This window comes from Camelus dromedarius, chromosome 3, assembly GCF_036321535.1.
Source record: "Camelus dromedarius isolate mCamDro1 chromosome 3, mCamDro1.pat, whole genome shotgun sequence".
NCBI lineage: Eukaryota > Metazoa > Chordata > Mammalia > Artiodactyla > Camelidae > Camelus > Camelus dromedarius.
In genome coordinates, this window is record NC_087438.1 from 94,378,334 (window position 1) to 94,399,782 (window position 21,449).

Here is a 21,449-nt window from a genome sequence, read left to right on the forward strand (position 1 = left end):
TCTGGGCTTGGCTACTAGGTAACTGGATGATGTTATGCAGGTGACTGAGTCTTCCTCAGACTCTCTTCTTGGTTATAAAGCGGGGGTGGTAGTATCGATGCCAATGCCTATTTCATAGAGTTGGTGTGAAGGGGAAATGAGAACACATGTCAGGCACCTTGCCGTGAACTGAAGACAGGGAGATGCGCAGGTCTCAATGATTTCTCATCCTGTACAGGAGGTGCAAATGTTTCAAAACTGAGAGACAGAATTAACACACTGGATGATGGAATGTGAGCCAGGCTCTCCCCCAAGGTTTGGAGGGCTAGGGAAGAAATCAGTGAGAAAATAATTAATTGGGACGAATGTAAAGTGGTGGGCTCAGGTTCCAAAGATCAGGTGCCCAAACCCAAGGATGGAATGTGGGTCTGTGTGGCTTGACACTCTGTCCTTATAATGAGGCCTTGGGGATCAGTTAAATGCCTGCTTAATGGATATGATGAGATTGCTAAGAACAGTAGCACAGACTTAGGAGTGGTTAATGAAAATACAATGTCCTGACAAAGGAAATTAGCCACAGCCACGCAGGAGGGAGTTTGAGGAGGGTGGGGTGTCCCCTGGATGGAAAAGGGCTGAGCAGACAGGCAAGTTTAGCCTGGAGATGGTCAGATATGTCACAACGTGAGCCCCGCCTTCCAAAAACATCATGCGCTGGCACCTGTAAAAGATATTATGCTGCCTCTGTGTTGCTCCAGAGATGGTCCTCAGGAAGCCTCTCTTAGGATCCTGATTTTAGGGATGAATTTTAAACCTTTTTAGCACTTGGACTTTTCCAGCCACAGAGTGAGCTGCTTTTTGAGTTGTGAAGCTCCTGTTACTGGAAGCATTCAGGCAGCTCTGGAGGCCTGGTCTGGGATGATCTAAGGCAGGAATTACTCACCTGGAGTCCAAGGAACCATAAAGATAACTTCAAAGGAATGCAAGAATCTCCTGGTATTGTTTACAAAATAGTCTGAGCATTTTTTTCAGGAAAAAGGAAATATAGCATTTATCAGCTTTCCAAGGGGGCCCAGGATCCAAAAGCAGTTAAAAAAAATTTAACTATTGGATACAAGGTAGGACTAGATTCTAAGGTGTTCCCCCCTTCCCCAGATTTAAGAGTCCTTAGATTGTTAAATATGTTCTTGTAACATGAAATTATTGTATTATTAGCTCTCATTTCCTATGTGCCACATGAAGTTTTACATATTCTACTTGAATTATCTCCCCTAGTATTTCAAAAAAATTCTTTGAGATTAAACACTATTATTATTTCTATTTTACAAGTGATGAAACTTGAGGCATAGAAATTTGCCCAAGTTCACAGAAGGTTCCAACTTCCCTTGATAGAAATGTACCCCAGCTGTGGACTTTTGATGCCTAATAGGTGTGATGTTAAGCCAAGCAGGTCAACACAGGGCACAAAACTAGTTTTCCCTTGGATGTTTTAAAGGCAGGATGATAACAGTAAGCAGCTACCACGTATTGACTGCTTACTTTCTGTGTTGACATTTATCTCCTTTAATGCTCAACATCGCCCTGTAAAGTTGGGACTGGGAGGAATTAAGTGGGAGAAATGGAATGACTTCCTCACAGTCACTCAGCTTTTAAGGAGAGGAGCCAGGGTTTAAATGAGCCTGTCTGGCTCACAGCTTGCATTTTCAGCTCCACAGACAGTGGGAAGTGGACACTGGACTGGGGCTTGAGCCCCTTCTGTGTATCTATCTTATGAGGGGCTCTTTGAACAGACTTGGTGGGAAGTGCAGAAAACCCCTTAGTATCTGGGGTGGGTCAGCTCAGATAGAGTGGCAGCTGGACGTATCCTGAAACCTCAGAGCAGAATGCCAGCCCAAGGGCTGAACATGAGGAGGATAGAATCAGTGAGCCTAAAGGGCTCATGTGCCCCCTAAAGCTGTCTGGGCTCCAGGAGGCTCAGAGAGGCTGAGGTGCTGGCATGGCCTGCATCTTGGGACTCTGCCCTCTCTCCCACCCCAGGCCCACCCAGGCTCAGGGAGGGGAGCGAGTCAGCAGCCTTATAGTGGGAAACACTCTGGACTTGATCAAAGCCGGCATTCGAAGGGGTCTGGTGTGTGGGGAAGGGGTTGCACCTTTAGGTCTCCGTGGCTTTCTCCCTGCTTCCTGATATGCTTCAGCCCTCCCCAGGCTCTAGGGGAATAAGATGTCAAAGGCCCATATCCCATTAGTACTCGTCTGAAGTAGCTAATCCCCGACCCTTACAGCACATGCCAACCAAACTGTCAAGGAGAGGTATTCCTCAGTCCTCTGGGAGGTACAGCTGCTTGGCTGACTTTTGTTCTCCTGAAACCAGAGCCTGATACTTTACATCAGGGGGATCTCATGTGGACAGACACAGAGAGGGGGGCAGGGATTTTGATTTGGGTCCTTATTCAGCAGATGGGACGGCAAAGTGCCATGCACTCCCCGGTAAACAATCCACGAGCATCAGCTCCAATCTTTGTCGAGCTGGGGAGGGAGGCCAGGGTGGAACAGGGAAACCGGGAAATGACCCAGGAAGATTCTGTGAGGTGCTCGCTCTATGGGGTTTAAGTGTCACCGTTTCTTCCCAAAGGCCCACACTCACTTGGGTTGTCCAAGGGGAGAAGTTGACTGGCCATTTCTTAGCTACCACACAATCCCACACCCTCTACTCTTCTGTTGGGCCCTGAAAGTGGGGTGATCATATAATTTACCAACCGCACTAGGACTCTTTTAAGAGCATGAAAGGGAACCCTCTTCAGATTTACCCCGGGGCAGCCATCCTAGGCCAGGATGGTCCTGGGAAGCCAGGACATCCTGTCACCCTACCTAGGTCCAAACAGAGGTTTACCCCTGCCCAGGACCAGCTGGCCCTGCTGTGACCTGGGACGAGTTACTCAGCTTCTCTAAGCCTGAAGTTCTTCAGCTGTAAAATGGGCTAATCATAGAGTTGGTTGAGAAAGCAGTCAATAAATATTGGTTGTGGCTGTTGTGATTGTTTTTACTTAAGTGCCCCTTAAATTATGGGGAATCAGCAGGGTTGATATCTGAAGAGCTATAAAGGAACTGAAGGATGTTCTTTCTCTCTTAACTTTCTTGGCTTATAATATTATTTTTTTGGCTATACTAATGCAAATAGTGAACTCCAGTGTCTTTGCAGGCCATTATTTCAGGGGGACAAAAGCCTTTGTGATTTAGAAGTGATTCCTGTGTGAGGGCGGCTTTCAACAAAACAATAGGTTGAAACAAAGAGCTTGTCACTTCACCTTCCCTTTTGCTCCAGGGGGAACAACCTTGAATATCAGATGAGCATCTCATCTGCATCTTATTAGACATCCTGCTTCTCATCCCAGAATATCAGCTCTCCTTATTGTGAAACCAGGCTGATTAATTAAAAACCAGCTTTGAATTAATTTTTTTAAACCAACATCTTGACGGTTTCAACTTGTTTCTAATGAAAACTTTGAGTTGAATTTGGTATCCTAGTCATTTTGCTTATTCGGCTTATTTAGTGGTAGTGAGAAAGATCTCTAGCTGCTTCTACTTCAGGCGAATCTGTGCCCACCCAATGTGGGGCAGAGCAGCCATTCCACAGTTGTGATGAGTGGGTCAAACCCTTAGAGGAGCACATGTAGCTAGTCTTGTTTCTGAAAGACAATATGAGGCACACCCAAAACAAACCTGGGTATGCTCTTTGGCCGTGTGGCCCAAGTTAACTGGATGATTAATCTCTACTCAGTAAATAACAGGTGAGGCCTCAAAAAATAAGGCCTGGGTGAGGGCTCTCTAAGACAATGTGTCGTTCAGGGAGCAACAGCCCTGCTCTGGAGCCAGACACGAGGGTTCAAATCCTGTGTCTACTGCCTGCTAGCTTTGTGAATATGGGCAGTGTATTCACCTCTCTGAGCCTCAGTTTCCTCATCTGTAAAGTGGAGCTAAATGACACACCACCCCCTGCTATGACTGTGACTAGGATTCAGCGGGATGAGGCATGTAAGGTCTCAGCACAGGGTCTGGCTCACAGTGAGCAAGGACTGTACCAGTCCCTATGGTCACTTCTCACACAGCCTCTGGGATCTTGGAGAGCCTTGGCTGAAGTCCACCCGCTCTTTGCTGCCCTCTGGTGGTGTGGATCAGAGTGGACTGGCATGGCAGAAGCTGGGAGATAGTACCTTAAAAGTAGGAAAGTTGCTTTAGGTTTTATTGCCTCTTTAATGTTCTTGTTGACTGAAATAAATACACAGCCTAAAAGTTGAGAGTTATGTTTTATTTGGCAGGAGGACCCAAGCCAGGATGACAGCCTCTCAGATCGCTCTGAGGGACTGCTCTGAAGAGGTAGGGGAAGAGCTAGGATATATAGGAGCTTTACAACAAAGACCAGGTAGTTGGAACAATAAAAGATTACTTGTTATCTAAAGAAAACCAGGCATCTCAAGTTAAAGAATTTAGTGCTTTCCCATTTGTGGGAGGGAGCAACAATTTGGGCTCATTGAATTCATTCCTTTGACAAGCATCTAGCTATCTAGGGCCAGTATTTTGTCCTTCATTATTCTAAGTCCCCTCAGAGTGCACCATTGTGAGTGGCTGCAGAGGCTGGGCTGCAGGCTTGTCTTCGCTGGAGGGTGGCGGCAGCCGTTGATGACTTGATGGTTTCAGCATTCTTTGTTTACTGATATTGTTTGCAGTATTTTTCGTTCATGTTCTCCAAGAATATCTATTTAACTTTTCAAAAAGGGGAGGACAGGGAAGAACCCTACGGGCTCTAAAAGCAGTACGGTGTCTTCCTCACGTGGGAGGGTGAACAGAAATGCTGTAGTGGGCTTCCTTGCCCGTGAGTGGGGGAAGCCCCAGCCACAGTTCCCTGCGGGCCAGTCAGGAGGCCAAGCAGAGGGAGAGGAAGGTTGATGGATGGACTGGGAGCGGAGGTTGGAGCTGTGCCTGGTTTCCCTGGACATTCAGCTGGGGCACGGCTGGTATTCCTGAGGCCCCTCTGGATTCCCTCACATCCTCCACTTCTGGCCTGGCGCTGTCTGTCTTTGCTGGCCTGTCTCATCGCGCACTGACACAGGAGCCACGGGCCATGTCAGGGACAGGATGGAGTCAGGACTTCCTGTCATTGATGAAGAACAACTTACAGTTTGCCAAGAGCCCTCTCCAGACTGACTGATATTGATAGGGGGTTGCCTCCTCTAAGATGGGGTGAGACACCTCTTTGGGGTGCCCCCAGAGTCTGCTGTGTGGCCCTCTAGCTTAGTGCTTAGACCAACAGGCAGCTTCAGGCAGCATCTTCATCTCCCTTGTGGACTGGGAATTTCTGGAGGGGCCGTCCCCGGCATCCAGCAGTGTGTGACACAGGAAATGCTTTATGATGGAGTAGTAGCTGGGTCATGAGTGATGAACTCTGCCCTTGAGGATGACAGACAGCACCTCAACAAGCCCTTGTTCCCCACGGTGCTCAGCACAGCGCTCTGCACGCCGTGCTGGCTCAGTGGATGAGTGCAGGAAGCACCTTCTTAGAGAGCTCCCTAACACCAAGATAAGTTCATGGTGTTTGAGTGTATCCTAAGCGCTATCATAGGTTCCAGAGGTTTTTCCAAAGAAGGGTAAGACATAGTCCTTGGCTTCTAAGAACACATCTCATGTGTTCTAGTTAATACAAAGGTGTTAAATTGTAGTACAAGACATGTAATAAGTCAGGGTCTGGGTGAGCTGTCCAGTTGGGTGTTAGAGCTGTTATCTGAGGTGTAGGTCCATGGGCTTGTGACATGTGACTTGCACAGAGCCCTGTACTGTACTGGGGCTTCATGCTCTGCTATTGTCATCTTGAAATTCTTAAAATTTGAACAGAGGGCCTTTCATCTTTATTTTGCACCAGGCCTTGAAGTTATGTAGCTGGTCCTGACCCCTATTATGTAGGTGGTCCTGGCCCTGGGTCTGAGGTGACCAGAAAAAGCTCCATGGTGGAGGGTTTGGCCGGGTGGAGGAGGTGAGCAGCAGAGCTGGGCTGAAGCTCTCCGAAGATGGAGCTGTCCTGGTGTCATTCTGGGGCACTACTGCATACCTGCTCAGGACATGCTTATGGGAAGAGTGGGGGTCAGGGACCTGGCATTTGGATCCCAAAGCATGCCTGTCTGAGAGAAAGTGTTGGCTCTGAAGGTAGGGCCATGTGGAGCCTGGTCTGCCTGTGGGCAGAGGAGCAGACTCACCCCTCCCCAGGGAGGCCCAGGAGAGCCCCATGGAAAGTCGGCCTGGCCTTGCTTTGCTGCACTCGAGTTACTCTCCTTTCTGGAATGTGGTGGGTGGACATCTCAAAGGGCTGCTGGGAAGCCCAGTGGAGGAAAACAACAGGAAACAGCTCTGTAAGCAGGAGAAAGGGCATCTTCCCTGGACCCAAGCATTGTTCCTGGCACACAGGGCCTTTGTTTGGTGTTTGGTGAAGTGTAGGGGCTGAGAACCATTCTTAGTGGTCCAGCTAATACCTATCTTTTGGAGGACAGGGTCCAGGTCACCCAGGGGCACACGATCTCTGTAGGGGATGAGACACTTAGACACAAAACCACCGCTCCTTCTGCTCTCCAACACACCTGGGCCTGAAGGCCGGCTCTCCTCCTTACTGTCTGTGCCTCCCCTGCACATTGTGTGCCTTGTCTGGGCACCTACAACCCAGCATTATTGGGAGGGGGAGGAGGAGCAAAAGGGCGAGTGCCCGGGTCAGTGCCTGGCACACTGTGAGGGGATGTTGTTACTGTTAGTAGGAATCTGATCTGTGATTTGGGAGGTCAGATAAGTGAGGGGACTCATGGGCCAGCAAGGGCTGGAGGAGGTAGTCCTGGTCCTAGAACCACGGGCAGGATAGAGCCCCCAGCCAGGGTGGGGAGGTGGGTGTGGGCATGTTTAGAGTAAGTGGAGGGAGTGGCACAATGAATCCCATGCCCCGTGCTGTCCAACCAGCAGATGGGGCGGCCTTTGCATTGGCTGGGCTGGGCGTGGGGAGGCTGGGGACTTAAGGGTGAGGGTGAAAAGGCTCCCTTAGCTAGGTTCCTTATAGCAGTCCCGCCCTGGTGAGGCCCCAGTGGTGTGCTGATCTGGGGCCAAGCAGGGGTCAGGGCTCTGGGAGAGAGGGGCCTGGCCCCTGCTCTCCCCTGCCACTGGGACTCTCCTCTTCTGTCTGTGGGTGTCGGGGCCTCCCTCTCCAGTCTCCCTTCTTTCTCCATGATGAAGGGAAAGTGGCCTCACACGGGGCATTCACAGTTGCCCTGGCTCAGCATGGTCTTGGCCCACCCTGTCCTGCTCCTCTCAGCAAAAAGGCTGCCAGGCTTGGCCATTGGAGCCATGTGAGGAGTGACCTTGGGCAACTTTCCTAACCCCTCTGGTCCTCAGTTTCCTCAGGAACACATTTGGTGGAACTGGGCACTGCCAGGGATGAGGCTGTGGTTGTGATGGAAAGGCTGTAATAGCTCTCTGTGGAGGATGTGTGAGGGCGGGGTGCTTACCATGTGTCCCCATAAGTGTTGGCAGAGCCAGGATACCATCCTCAGAGGTGAAGGGACAGGGGTGCCTGGCTCCTGGTTCCTGGTGTAGCAGACAAGAAGTGCAGATAGGGTGGAGGTGTATCCCCTCTGGCAGCCCTGCGGAGTGTGGGAGACCTGGGCAGGCACAGAGGAGCCTGTTTCAGGCTGGCTGACTGGGATCCAGTGAGATGCGGGGCTATGGGCGGTTTGTGGAGAGCGCAAAGTGGCCTGTCTTGTGGCTATTAAAGGAGCTCACATTTACCAAGTGCTCATTGGGCCCTGGTATCCTGAGCGCTCTATGTGGATTGCTTCCTTCAGTCCCCAAAAGTGCCATGAGGTGTGCACTCTCATGTCCATCTTGCAGGGGCAGAAACTGAGCCTCACCTTTGCCCTGGCTGCGGCTCCCAGCCAGCCTGGCTCCAGAGCCCTACAGCCTCTCGGTGGGCACTTCCTGCCCCTGCCCGAGCCCCACTGGAATCCTGGGGATCTCAACAGCTCCCCCATCAATACATTTGTCCTGGTTGATTCAGGATGTGGTAAACATTTGATTGTCACTCTGGCTCAATTAAATAGAAAAAAAAGTCAGTAGTCTAGAACTTTGGTACATTTCAAATATATTTTATTACTTTTCTTTTTGTCTCAGAAAGAATATGAAACCTTCATGCAATGCTAATGGTTTCTGACATTTACATCGCATATGACACAGGAGTGCAAGGCGACATATACTGAAGGGGCGTGTGTGGAGGGGGCCTTCCTAAGAGTGTATTTACAAAGGAAAGTGTGTGTGGTCATCTTAGCTTTCAAAAGAGGACTGCACAGGTTAACATTGAAGAATTACACGGGGAGTCACAGATAGATTGCTTTAGCACTGCATGTTCCGTTGTCATGAGGGAAAGAAACAGGCTGTGAAGCTTCTCCTTCATCGACAGCATGTGTGTCTGTAGCTGTATATTGTGCATGGATTTGTGTATTTTTGTTTTCTCCCAAGGTTTTTGCTAACAGTGTGGGAACTTCACGTGCTTTCAAAGCATTAAATATTGAAGCAGTGAATCTTTCACATACTCTCAGGTTGGAGAGAGGACCCAACCCCTTCCTTAAGGACCGTCTGCTTCGCCATCCCAGAATCTTGGAAACATTTCCTAGAGTGTGTAAAAATTAACCGGAGAGGATGAAGCACATTTCTCTGGCAGCCAAACTCAAGCTCCTCAAAGAACAGAGGCAGCAAGATCTGCCCTGCTTGCCACTGCTGAGTACCCCACCCCCGCGGCTGTGACTGACCATGAGCCCCAGAGAGCTCGTGGCAGCTGTGCCGAGGCGCCAGGACCTCTGAGCGGAAGCTTCCTGTGCTACGAAGGGAGCAACGCTGCTATGAAATGTCTCAACCAAGTGCCCTGTTCCTCCCAGGCGCTTATAAAGTTCAGATGTACAGTGATGTCTGGACAAATACAAAGAAGCATTTCTTTCTTTTCTCTCTCTTTCTTTCTTTCTTTTTCTTTTTTAACAAAGGAAAGGCATGAGTTTCCCCCCTTTTCGGTAAAAAGCAGCTTGAGATGGAATCTGGAGCGCAAGAGAAAAGGGTCTCACATCTGGAAGCCTTTTGCACACAGCTATAAAATGTAAAAACTGACCCTCAGTAAAAAGTGCTTTGTAACAATATTTAATTCGTGTCTTATGCCTGTGAAAAAGAAAGGATTTGTTTTTTTAATCTGCAAAGTCCTTTGCTTGTCTCCCAACTGGTGTGACGTTTTCGCATCAGGGATTTTTCACCCTATTCTTCGTAGACCCTGGGAAGAAAAAACACCCGTGTTAGTGGCTCAGGATGTGAGTCAGGCAATGGACAGGCCAGTGTCTGAGCTGCTTTGCTCTGGACTTGGGGAGTGCCTCTCCCAGGGCTGTAGGAGCCCGGGAGAAGCAGGGGCACATTTCACAGGAGGCCCTCACATGGGCACAAAAGCTCACCCAAACCTTGCTTTGTCCTTTCTAAACAGCCTCCAACTCTGCAGTCTTGTTTTATCCTCAAAGCCCTAGGAAGCAAACCCTCTTGGTATATGAGAAAACTGAGGCCCAAGAGACTTAAGGTCTTCCCAGCGAACACTCAACATCTGTGGTGGGAACGAAGCCTCTCTCCAGCATGGGCAGGGAGGGGCAGGGGCAGAGGCGTCCTCGTTCTCCATTTGGGCTTGTGTCTTTCTTTGTATTTTGCCCAAAGATACATGTCCTCCAGAAAAAAATGCCAGTTCTAGAAGCCACTGCCTGAAGGGTGGTTAGTGGGGCTGGGGCTGTCACAGACGCCTGTGGCTCAAGGTCACTTCCTCTGGCTGATAGTTATCAGGCCCGTGGCACTCCCAAACTGACCTTCCCCCTCACCTCCCAAACCATCTCTGTTTAGGGGCTGGAATCCCTTCTCTTCTGCCTCATGGCTGCCGTGGGGCCACAGTTCACATGCAGACAGCCCAAGGCTCCGTCTGCCTCATTCCTGATTCCTGAGTAATTGTGCACTGAAGTCAGATGCCTGCTGGGGCTGCTCCTGGTGCCAGCCAGAAGCTCTGGGCTCTGAGCTGCTGGGAGCTCTGGTCCAGGCCGGCCACTGCCTCCTCCTTCCTCTGTCCGAGGTTCAGCATTTTCTCTTTCTCTCTCTGCAAAGAGGACTTCACGATGATTCCTTTATCTCAAATCTCTACGGAGACACTTTCCTTCTCTACAGAGGGAGGGGCAGCAGGGAGGACAGGGAATGCCCCATCCTCTTCCAGGATGCCCTGTGTTCTAAAGACGAGGGATGAACTCATTTTGTAATGAAATGATAAGAGGCCTGATAACGGAGGTGCCCTTCCTGCTCTCATCAGTGGAATTCGCAGGAGCAAAAAGAGCAGGGCTATGTGGGCCCCGACCTGCCTCCTCTTCATCAAAGGAGTGGCCCAGGTGGAGGGGAAGAGGGCCAAGTGCACAGAAGCCTGAGTGACTCCCAGCAAAGCAACCTTATGAAGATGTGCCAACGCCTCTGTGAACTGGCCCTGTAGTTAGCCTCGTTCCACTTTTGATGACGCAGGGCCTGGAGGGTGACTGGACAGGACTGGACAGGACATGCCCTGCTTTTGTCATGTGAGCTGCCTGCCCTGACCAGAAAGAGGGCTTCATTCCCATTAGATTCATAGAAAATAATCTCTTGCTCTCATCAGTTTCTATTTCAAGCAATTGCAGATGAGGCAGTTTTGGTGGCAGCACAGAAGGCTCAGGTACTGGGGTTGGGCCCAAGTGTCAGCTGTGGGAGAGCTGGTCGTGGGCTGAGCTTAGCGGGGAAGGGCCTGCTGAGGGTAGAGGGGAGAGGAGATCAGAGGGGTGGTCTGCGAACTGCTGTAGTGAGGAGAAGGTGACTCCAGGAGACCTAGCTTCTGCCTTGTGCTCCCAAGCAAGTCACTCTCCATCCCCACTTAGCCTTGGTTTTCCTGCTGTGTGATATGAGATGTAGGCACCAGCTCCTGTGGAACTCAGCTCTGTGTGTGTGTGTGTGTGTGTGTGTGTGTGTGTGTGTACACGTAAACCTGTTTCCCTGGTTGTGCAGATACAGGTGTAAACAGTCTCTGAATATGTGAGGACCGGTCTACTCCAGGACAGACTCACGTTTATGTAGTATAGGGAAGCCAGGAACTTGCCTCCCTCTCTGAGGCCAGAAACGGGACCCCAGGAGATCAGAGCTGGGAAGCTATTTTCTGATCATGGGGAAATAGCCCATAGAGGGCAGGGATCTGGTGCAGGGGTTTGGTTCAGGGCTCTGGTCATCTGGCTGCTGCTGCCACCTGAAGTTAAGAGTGGCTTTGATTTTAAAGGGTTAAACTCAAGGCCCTCCCTGTACCTGAAGGGGAAGGAGTTTATCAGATTTCTGAGCAGCAGGGGGCATGGGGCACCTTGAGAGGAGACTATGTTGTTGGCAAAGAGTTATCCTCCTCATCTTGTGGTTGTAACCACAGCTTTATAGTTAAGAAGCCCAGTCACTTAAGCAGTTGTGTTTCATCAAACCACACAAATCACCAAGAGAGCCATGCCAGGTGCTCGCCCAGCCATTTGACAGAGGGAAATTGGGGGTCAGAGAACTTTAGTTATTTAAATAAGGAGAGGAATCAAGACTCTTACATAAAAGTTAGAATGAGACAAACTTTAGTTTACAGAAGGATACATTTTCGATGCTTATGGCTATCCAAGAGAGTATTAGCTTGCCTTGCCAAGTGGTGAGTTCCTTGCCCCTGAGGGTATGTAAGCAGTGTCTGGGTATCTGCTTGCTGCGGCTACTGTGGTGGGTGTTCACGCATTAGAGGGGCTAGATGACCTGGAAGAGGTCTAGGATCTGGTCTGGTTGGACCGTGGGAAGGAGGGTGAGGCGGTGGGGCATACCTGCGCTTCTCATTCCAGGCGTTGTACCACTTGATGAACCGCTTGGTGCTCTGCAGCTTGGGGTGCAGGCAGTGCTCCTGACCCCGGTACCTGGACATGCTCTTGGTGGTGATGCTGAAATGGAGGGGAAGGGGATGGAGGATTGAGAAGCCTGAATGACAGCCCCTCAGTGTGGCCTGTGGGTCGGCCTGGTCTGTCCCAATTAGGACCCTGAGAGACTGTGGCCTCTAAGGGACCCTACCCATCTGCTCACTCCCTGGCTCTTTGGAAGGTTGTCCCCTTAATCTCTGACTCCATGGTCGGGTCTAATCCAGTACAGAGTGATTGGCTCTCACATTTCCCCTGGAACTCCCAGAGTCTGGGGCAGAACCCCCTACCCCATCCCCATGCAGGGTGCTGCTCACAGCACTCATGCCTCCCTTGGGGAACAAAGGTCAGGGGACACTTCCAGCTCCTCTGAACTTTGCCGGCAAAGTATGCATGGCAAGACTTCATTTCTTGGATATGAGGAGATCCACAGCAGAGTCTGGACATGCTATGGTGTCTGTCTGACCCTTCAAACCCCAGTTTCCTTGATCCTCTGCAGATTGTTCTGAGGCTGGGCATTTGCTGACTCTGAAGCTAATCTTGTTGGCCTTGAAGCCCATTTTGATTCCTGAGCACGAAGTCCCAGTTATTTCACCCTGGGCAGGAAAATAAGACCACCCTCAGGCCTCTATCAGCCAGTGTTCCAACTCCCAGAGGAGGCCTAGCCACGTGGTGGAGAAGCAGGTGGCACTGGACAGAGTGTAGGGCCTGGGTCTGAATCCCTTGGGTAACCTCTCTGAACCCAGTTTGCTCATCCATAAAATGGGTATAATAATAGGACCTACCTCTTAAGGTTATTGGGATGATTAAATTTGGAATCTATGCAAACTGCCTAGCACAATGAATAGTTACTGTTATTAGTAATTGTCCTGGAAGATGGGATGGCCAAGGAGAAGGAGAAACCTTAGTATGTGAGGTTCAGCCTGGGACAGGGGGAGGGGAGGCGAGACTGCTGCCCAGAACTGCTATGTCTATCTCAGCCAGGGCTGGGCCAGGGTGGCAGGAGTTAAGAGGAAGCTTCTGGGTGGGGGAGGAAGGGTGGTGTTCAAGAATAAGGGCCCACCTAGAGAACATGGCAAAGTGTAAGGTGAGAGGTGAGGAGGTCACACAGCAAGAGCAAGGTATAGTGGTGGACTGGGTGCTGGGGAGTGGGCTGAGGGGGCAAAGAGAGGCAGTTGGAGGTTGGGGTGGAAAGAATGGGAAGGGAGGGAGAGAGGTCAGCTAGTACCCCACAGGTTGCTAACATTAAGATGTCAGCGTACAGGCCGAGTTCTGGAATGGAGCAGGGTCGCCATGAATTCTTAGTCTCCCAATTGACAGGGAGAGAAAATTGAATTTTGCCACCTGTATAGGGGCTGAAAATTTCTGGGCAATCTGTTCTCTTCTTCCCTTCCTGGTGTCCTTTGTTTCTATGGCCCTCACCATGGCCTAAGCTTCCCAGGGCAGGGACAAGTCTTGTGCTAAGGCCAGGTGACCAGGCTCTGCCTTTGCTGGTCCTCTCTATGAGACCTGTCCTTACCACTCCCTTGGTACCTCCTTCTAGGTCTCAAGTATGGGGCCAGGCTTCAGAGCGGAGTCCAGTTCTCCTCCCTAGTAGTACCTAGTCACTGCAGGAATTTAGCCCATGCATTGCTCTCTGCCTACAAGGCTGCTTTTGCACTTGGAATGAAAAGATGTGGCCAAGCCTGATAAAAAAAATCTCTTCCTCACTTGGGTCAGTGTGCAGGCTGAGGCTCCCAAATCCTGAAGGTCAGGGCAGAAGGAGAGCATGCTCAACCTTCCTTACCACTGTGCTCAAATGCTCTGTCATAATCTGGGGACTTGAAACTTGGTTGTGGGGTGAAGACAGGATTTCTGCCCCCAGCAATTACGGAGAAATTCTGGGTCCTTTGTCCCTGTCCTCAGTGGTTCTGGAGTGCCAAGGGTTTCCATTAAAAGCTTGGTGGGTATATGACACAAATTGCCCTTTCTAGAATCTGGACACTCCTGGACCCTTCTGGGTACAAGGACTCCCACTTACAAAGCAGGCTGCACCCCCAGCCTCATCAGAGATTTCTGGGTGACTCAGGGTGAGCTGGAAAATTTCCTTTAGTTCAGCTTTGGTGCTGAAAACTGGCTCTGGCAAAAAGTGCTGGTCCCTCGTGTGATCTGGAGAGTCTTAGGAGCTTGAGAGGGGAGAAGATCTCCAGCTCCTCAGGGTTGGGGGTGAGTTCCTGGGTGTGGGCTGGAGGTTTAGGAGAGGGTGACTGTGTATGGATCTCATGAGACCCCTGCAAGTTTTCACAAGGCAACATAAAGCTTTCTCTTGCACTTGCCTGGCTGTCAGTTTCCTCTCTACTCTGAAAAGTATAGCCACGGAAGAGAGGAACCCCCTGTTTACTGGGGGTTCTGTCCTTTTGAGATGTCACTGCACTCCATACCCCCCTCCTCCTCCCTGTAAGGACCCAGCAGTTCAGCCTGGCATGTGGGGCATTTTTCAGCACTGAGTGCAAAGTTAACTTGCAACGTCCCTGTCATTCTCAGTCCATGAACTGAGAACCCTGAGGGGCTTGCAGCTCCTCCCTCAGCTGTGTGACCTCTGGCTGCCACCCAAAAGGATTTATTGGCAGTTTTTCTGAACCTGGGTCTGCAAGGCAAGGGGCAGGGCAGAGGGGCAGGGACAGGAAGTTAATTTAGGTGTCCAGGAAGGAAGGCAGAGGGGTTCAGCTCAGGCCCAGTGGCTTTCTGAGTTCCCCTAACTTCAGCCCAACTGTGCAGCCCCCAGGTGGTGGTGAGGGGTGGGAGCTGCCTCGGCAGACACTGTGTGGAGGCCTTGGGGCCAGCAGGGCCAGTGAATGGGAGGCACTTGCCCAGACTGAGAATAAAGTGTGTCCTGTTTCTGGGGGAGGGGAAGAGGGGGCCAATGGTCAGTGGCAGATATTTGGTAGCTGCTTTGCCAAGGGCTCCCTTCCTGGCCAAGAGGGTATTGATGGGGAACAGTGGTGCTGGCCTCAAGTGGTTAATTGGGAAGGCAGAGGAGCAAGGAAACTCAGTGTTCTCTCGCTCTGCCCCAGTTTTTAAAATATTCCCTGCATCCCCACCAAGCAGGGCTACAGCCTCATGGCACGTTAACCCCAGCAGAGCCCTTTCCCTAGGACGGGGACCCACAGGAGTCCAGCTAGTGTCGGGAGAGCAAGGATCATTCTGAAAATGGAATCTCTAGAAGCCAAAAACTGACTGGCTGTGGTCGCCCGATCAGAAAAAGTTTCTGAAAGGAGGTTCTGAGGAGTTCAGACAATGTTTGCTTTAATCCTCTCTCCAGTAACAGGAAGGCAGCACGCTTCACAGTTTGGGTGCAAGTTTAATAGTTCTGGGCATATTTTGAGTCATTTCAATCCGGGTGTTCTAAGTTGGCACATGGGAGCCATTTAATTCTTGATCACCCTAGAAAGGCGAGCAGTGCAACACCTAGGCAGCCCATTCGAAATCCTAGCAAGGGCCAACTCCTTGGAGAGAGGCTGTTTCCGGAGCACAGTACCATGACCCTTTTTTCAAACTCTCCTCCAGACTGCCGTGCCAGCGTCCTAAGGATTCGCTGGGCATTTATAAAGGCTCTTTAAAGGCTGAGAGAAAGGTTTGTTAGCCCGACCCAGCCCTAAGCAGTGCCCCAGCCCCGGGTTAAAAGTAGCGCGCACATGCCCACAGCCAAGCGCAAGAACTCACATAACCATCTTCTCCTCGCAGTGCGGGTACTTTGGCTTCATTTCCAGCTTCTTTACGTCGCTGTAGCGGATCTTGGGTCCCTTCCGGGAGCACTTGCATTTGGACCCTAAGAGAGAGCGCGCAGGGAGCCGCTCAGTTGCGCGCGGGGTCTCTTTCGCAACTCCTTGACCACCCTCGGTGCCCACCTACAGCCTCCGGGATCCCCAGAAGCCTAGCAGTTGGCACTGGAGGTTCCCCAGGGCAGGACAGGCTGGCGCCAAAGGACCTTCCAAGCACTCACCGTCCACGAGCAAGGCACACAGCGCCAGGAGCAGCAGGAGCAGCACTGCGGTCAGGAGCCTCATGCTGGCCGAGGGGCACGGCGCGGGAGCAGGGACTCTGGGAGGGCGCCCGCGCGTCCTTGCGCGCGGCTCTGCTCTTTCTGCCCGAAGCGCACCTCTTGACTTCACTGGCTCCCGCTGCGCCCGTCGGTGATAGCCTCGGGGCTGTGACAGCGCTGCACTCTGCGCTCGGCTCCCGGCTCTCTCCACAGCCTCCCTCCGCCCTCTCAGGCCTCTTTTAAATCCGCTCCTGCCCTCGCTGCGAGTGAGCTCATTAATATGCAGAACCACTCGGTGACTCACTGAGATTTCTCAACGCAGTGGGGGGAGGAGACCTTCCCCGCCAGCCGCGCGCCCCGGGACCGTGATCACAGAGGCGTACAGTCGGAGCCACGCGCGCACTCGCACACCGAGACCCACAGCCGCTACTCTCGCGCTCCCACACACGCTCTCCACACACTTGCACTCCCAGGCTCCAGCACCCGCACACAACCAGTGACCCCGGAGAGGCTGCTTAAGGGCACTGCTTTTCTGATTCGAGTGATTCCCTCTGGCTTGCTATTCTGAGCCTCTGGGAGACCCAGGCCCGCGGCCCAGATTCTCTGAGGAGACCTAAAAGGGTTTTGGGGCAGGTGCCAGGTGTGAGTGCCAGCAGGCCTGACTCCTAGGGCGTGAGCAATCCCTGTTGGGCCAGCAGCCCTGGTGGCCAGAGTACAAGGCCAGGAGGTCTGGAGGGAGGTCGCTGGAGGATGTACAGTAGGAAAGTGGGCTCAAAGAGTGTGTGTGGGGAGGTTTGGTTACTCTAAGAGGAAGGCTTCTAAAAGTATGTGGCCCCTTGGCTGTTCCAGAAGCCTGGGGGTGGGGGGAGAAGGCGGGGGAAGGGGTGGTCCTCACTGTCACCTCATTCTCCAAAGTTAGGCAGTGGCCTAGCAGGGAAACATGACCATAATAACCATCTGGATGAAGTCCATGTTCTAGAAATTGTGCCAGGCTGTGTGGTGTGGTGGTGTGGGCCCAGGCATGGCTGTAGAAATTCCTGCTCCACTGCTTGCCAGTGCAAGTGACTTCACCACTCTAAACCTTTGTCTCACCATCTGTAAAGCGAGAGTAGTCACAGTGCCTGTCATAGGGCAGCTGTGAAAATTTCGTAAGATCATACATGGAAAATATTTAACAGAGACAGAGTGACCAGCAGTTGGTGCCCAGGAAATGCTACTTATTGGCATCACTATTTATATATGTAATATATATTATAGAGGTATATAAATTTTTGTTTCTTGTTCCCCTCCAAGTTCCTATTTTAATTTCTTTATTTGATGGGCATGAGAACAGGCTCAGAGAGAAGAAACAACTTGCCGAAGATCACATAGCCAGAAAGCAGGTGACTAGGTCAGGAGGGGCCCTGGTACATGTGGCTGCAAAACTGGGGCTCCTATCCCTGTGCCACTCAGCCTCCTTCAGACCTGTGTGCCCTTCACTTCTTGGTGAAGTGCTTCCTTAACAGACCCAGCGACAGGAGATGGTGTGTTTCAGGCTCCGAGGGTCCATGGGCTTGGCTTCCAGGCCAGAGCTGGAGCCAGATCAGAAGCTGCCAAGCTCTTCCAGCTCACACAGCTCTGTGGAGTCAGCCTAGCAGCCCCTTGGCGGCTCAAGTGCCTGAGAAGATCCTGGAGGGAGGGGATGGGTAGGCTGCTGAGGGGTAGAATGGGAAGACTGTGCTGTCTCTTCCCACTTGGAGAGCCTTGGCTGCCTTGAGGGGAAGCTGAGCCGTGAAGAGCCAGCAGAACCTGTGAATTGGCTTTAGAGCATATCCTGAGTCCTGCTATAATTAAAGCAAGACCAACAGCTGGACACTTGGGTTTGCACAGAGGATGAGTGCAAGGGAGTCATTTTTGGCATTTATGTTAATTTTTTAAAAATTAGAAGTATTTTTTCTTAACACAGAAGTAGTCCATGTTTGCTATAGAACAATCAGAAAACAAAAGCAGAAGAAAACATAAAAAATATATACACAATTCAACCCACTCAACAATCTACACCAAGATGCTACAGTGTTATCTTTGCAAACCCTTCTATCTTTGCTTACATGCATGTGCACAAATGGGATCAGTGTGAATGTCCTGTTTAATAACTGGCTTGTTTTACCCATCACTGTATCATCAACATCATTCCATGTGACTGGTCTTGCTTCTCCATTATCTCTTTTAATGGCTTTATTTGAGGTCATATAGTATAATGGCCAAGAGCTTGGTGTCTGGAGTCAGACTGTGGGTGTGAATCCTAGCTACTAGCTGTGTGACCTTGGCTTGTGACCTAACTCTTTTAGCTATTGATTTTCTCACTTACGAGATGGGGATGATAATGGTACCTACAGCATAGTGAGAATTAAATGAGGTGGTGCATATAAAGCTTTTAACATGGTCTGTTGCACAAAGTAAGTGCTCAATAAGTACTACTATTATAAGTATTTTGGATGCAGTGTGTTCTGTTGTACAGATGCACCGTAATTACTGTAAGTAATTACTCCCTGCCGGACATTTGGATTGTTTTGAATGATAAACTTTTACAAGCAGTGCTGTGTGACAGATATTCTTGTAGCTCAGTTTTGCGGTAGCCCTTTAAAAATTGGATCATATCTCAGAAATAGAATCGCTGGGCCATGGGGCATGCCCATTTTTAAGGCTTTTAATGCAAATTACCCTCCAAAAAATATAATACATTTTTATTTTGCAAAAGGAATTTCTTTATTAGCAAGCTTTTTCAGAGCATGTGAAATATATTTTTTATTAACAAAATGTTATTTCTATCACATTTGTTTCAAGACTATGCTGATTAATTAAGCAGGATCTAACAGCACCAGAGATCATGGACACTGTGCTGTAATGGGAAAAAGTAGTTGGCCCTAAAAATAGGGACCAAAGTTTTCCAACTTCCTGGGCCAGACCAGAGGTCAGACACTCCAGTGTTTTTCCCCCATTATATGCCTTAGTCTATGTATACTCATCTTTGGTTTGCAAAATACAGCCATTGTGTCTTTGCAAACAGAGCTCGCCCCTGTTTGTGGGAGCAATTCTGGGGCTGTGGGTCTAGGAGAGGATGGGGGCCCCCTGTTGCCAGTGGGTCTGTGGGTGAAGCTGCTCAACTGGGAGAGGAAAGGGGGGCTTGACCTCTGACTTCAAGGCACAGACCTTCTACTGAGCTGCAGCGGGGAGTCTTTGAATAGGTGGAGGTGCATGTGGGTGAGGTAATTCTTTGCACGTACAATGGTACTACATGATTCAAGGGGATCCCAAGGGTACAATGAAGGACAGCACACATGCCCTGCCCACTGGAGTGCAATGTGTAGTGTATGGGTGTGTATGTGTATGTGTGAGTGCCAGAAGCTATTTACAGTCATATAGGAGAGGTGTGGGGAGCACAGAGGAGGGAGGAAGTAGAAGCAGGAAGCTATTCCTTGAGGGAGTAGAGAATGGGCTGAGACTTTGGAGATTTGCACATTTGTTGTGTTCACAATGATCCAGCACCCACTGCATGCCAGGCTCTGTGCATGGTGCTGGGAATTTAAGACAAGCAGAGGCAGACCTGTGTGCCTGTCCCCAAGGAGTGCAGAGTCTAGTGGAGAAGACAGGCACTAATCGAATGACCAAAGATGCACAGGAAGTGACTCTTGAGCTAAGCGGGATGAAGGGAAGCTGGTGTTGAGACTAACCAGAATATCTGACCGAGGAAGCGCCCATTGGGTTGGCATCTGAAAAATGTGGAGTTAGCCAGGGGACAATGAGAGGGAGGTCACTCCTGCCCCTTTATGGGCCCTGCTCCTCACACAGTGATCTCCTGGTGGGTAACCCCCTGTTCAAAGCCCTGATGGCTTCTGATCTCACCAGAGTCCAACCCAAGTCCCCAGCAGGGCTCCATGAGGGCCTTGTGACCAGCATCCACACCTTTCCCTGTGGTTATGCTCCACCACACTGCCTTGTCTTACCCCTCAGACATGCCCACCTGTCTCAGGATCTGTGTGCTTGCTGGCCCCTCGGCCCAAACTGCTCTTCTTCAGCTAGATGTTGGCAGGTGGCCCTCTTCTCCTTACTGAAGCCTCAGGTTGAATATTCACTCTTCAAACTCCATCACAGTAGCATCCCCACCCCTCCCCCTGCCAGAAGCCACTCTCTGTGCTGTTGATCTATTTTACTTTTTAACATTGTTGTCTACAGCAGCTTCACATTGTGCTGTCTTCATGTTTGTTCTGGAGTGTATTGGGAGTCATCTTCTGATCTGCTGGTTCTGTGGAGATAGGTACTGTGTCTGGCTGCTCATTCTTGGTGCCTACAGCTTTGCTTGGTGTATAGTAGGGGCTCATTCCATATCTTTTGAGTAAAATTTAAAAAGCATGTTTCAGGTAAAAGCCCAGGGGTATGAGAGAGTGCTGCTGAGTTCAGGGTGTGTAGACTGCATAGTCATCGATGTGAGTGTGTGTGTATAGGGGAGGTGGTTAAGGGTGGCCATTGGCAAGGCCATATTTGCAGAAAAACCAGTGCTTTCCCAAGGCATTGGCTTTAGAAAAGAAGTCTCTGGGAGGAGGAAGAGGTGAATGAGCAGGAGTGTGGCTTTCTGGGAAACCCTGCAGGAATCTAGGCACCACCTCCTAGGTTCTGCTGAAAAGGTGCATCTTGATGGTCAAGGCTTGTTTCCTGCCCTGGAAGCTGGGAGACATGTCAGTTCTTTTTGGCCCCCATCCCCAGTTCTTCCCAGGACTGACTTTCTCAGAGAGCCCCTTTGTACTTCCCTGGCGGGACAGGGCCATCCTAGAATCCAGAACTGGAAGGGGCTAAGGTCCCATCTAGATGGAATTATACAGATGAGGGAGCTGAGGCCCAGAAATGGGGTCAGCTTCACACAAGCCCACCACAGCATGAATGGTAGATGGGTCCTGCCCCCAGTCACTTAGACCACCATGAGATCCTGGGCTCCAGAGACCTGCATGGCCGTGTCACCACTCATTACATGTGGGGAACCCCCAAATACCTGCTTCCACTGGGTAGTGCAGCTACTAGCTGAGTGCAAGCCTTGTGGGTGCCCCTCCCTCTCCAGTCCCTCCCTCGGCTGGAGGTCTGCATGCCTCTCTCTGAGCATCCGACCTGTGGAGCCCAGGGCAGCCAGCTGCCTCCTCTTTGCTGGTTCTTCTTTAGCACAGTCTTGCCTACTGACCTCTTTCTTAGGACCCTCTCTGAGGTGGAGGGGATGTAGGGCTAAGGTTCCCCCAGGACATCTCCTGGGTTTGTTCTTTACACCTGGAATGTTTCGGGAGCCTGAGCAGCATAAGCCCAGAGGAAATGGTGTAGGGGGTTGCTGGGTGGTGTTGAATTAGTCTCCAGGCAGCCCTGTGGCAGCAGAGGGTTAACAGAGGGTGCTGTGGATTCCCCCAAACATG

At 50.7% G+C, this 21,449-nt stretch overlaps 1 protein-coding gene across 1 annotated transcript; it reads right to left on the reverse strand.

Moving 5' to 3' along the window:
* Positions 1-8,123: 8,123 nt before the first annotated feature.
* CXCL14 (C-X-C motif chemokine ligand 14) lies at positions 8,124-16,299 on the reverse strand. Its single transcript, XM_010981721.3, has 4 exons — positions 15,982-16,299; positions 15,702-15,807; positions 11,913-12,026; positions 8,124-9,310 (listed from the first exon to the last, which is right to left on the reverse strand). The coding sequence occupies exons 1-4, from the start codon at positions 16,043-16,045 to the stop codon at positions 9,295-9,297; spliced, it is 300 nt and encodes a 99-aa protein (XP_010980023.1). The 5' UTR covers positions 16,046-16,299; the 3' UTR covers positions 8,124-9,294.
* Between the last annotated feature and the right edge of the window lie 5,150 nt (positions 16,300-21,449).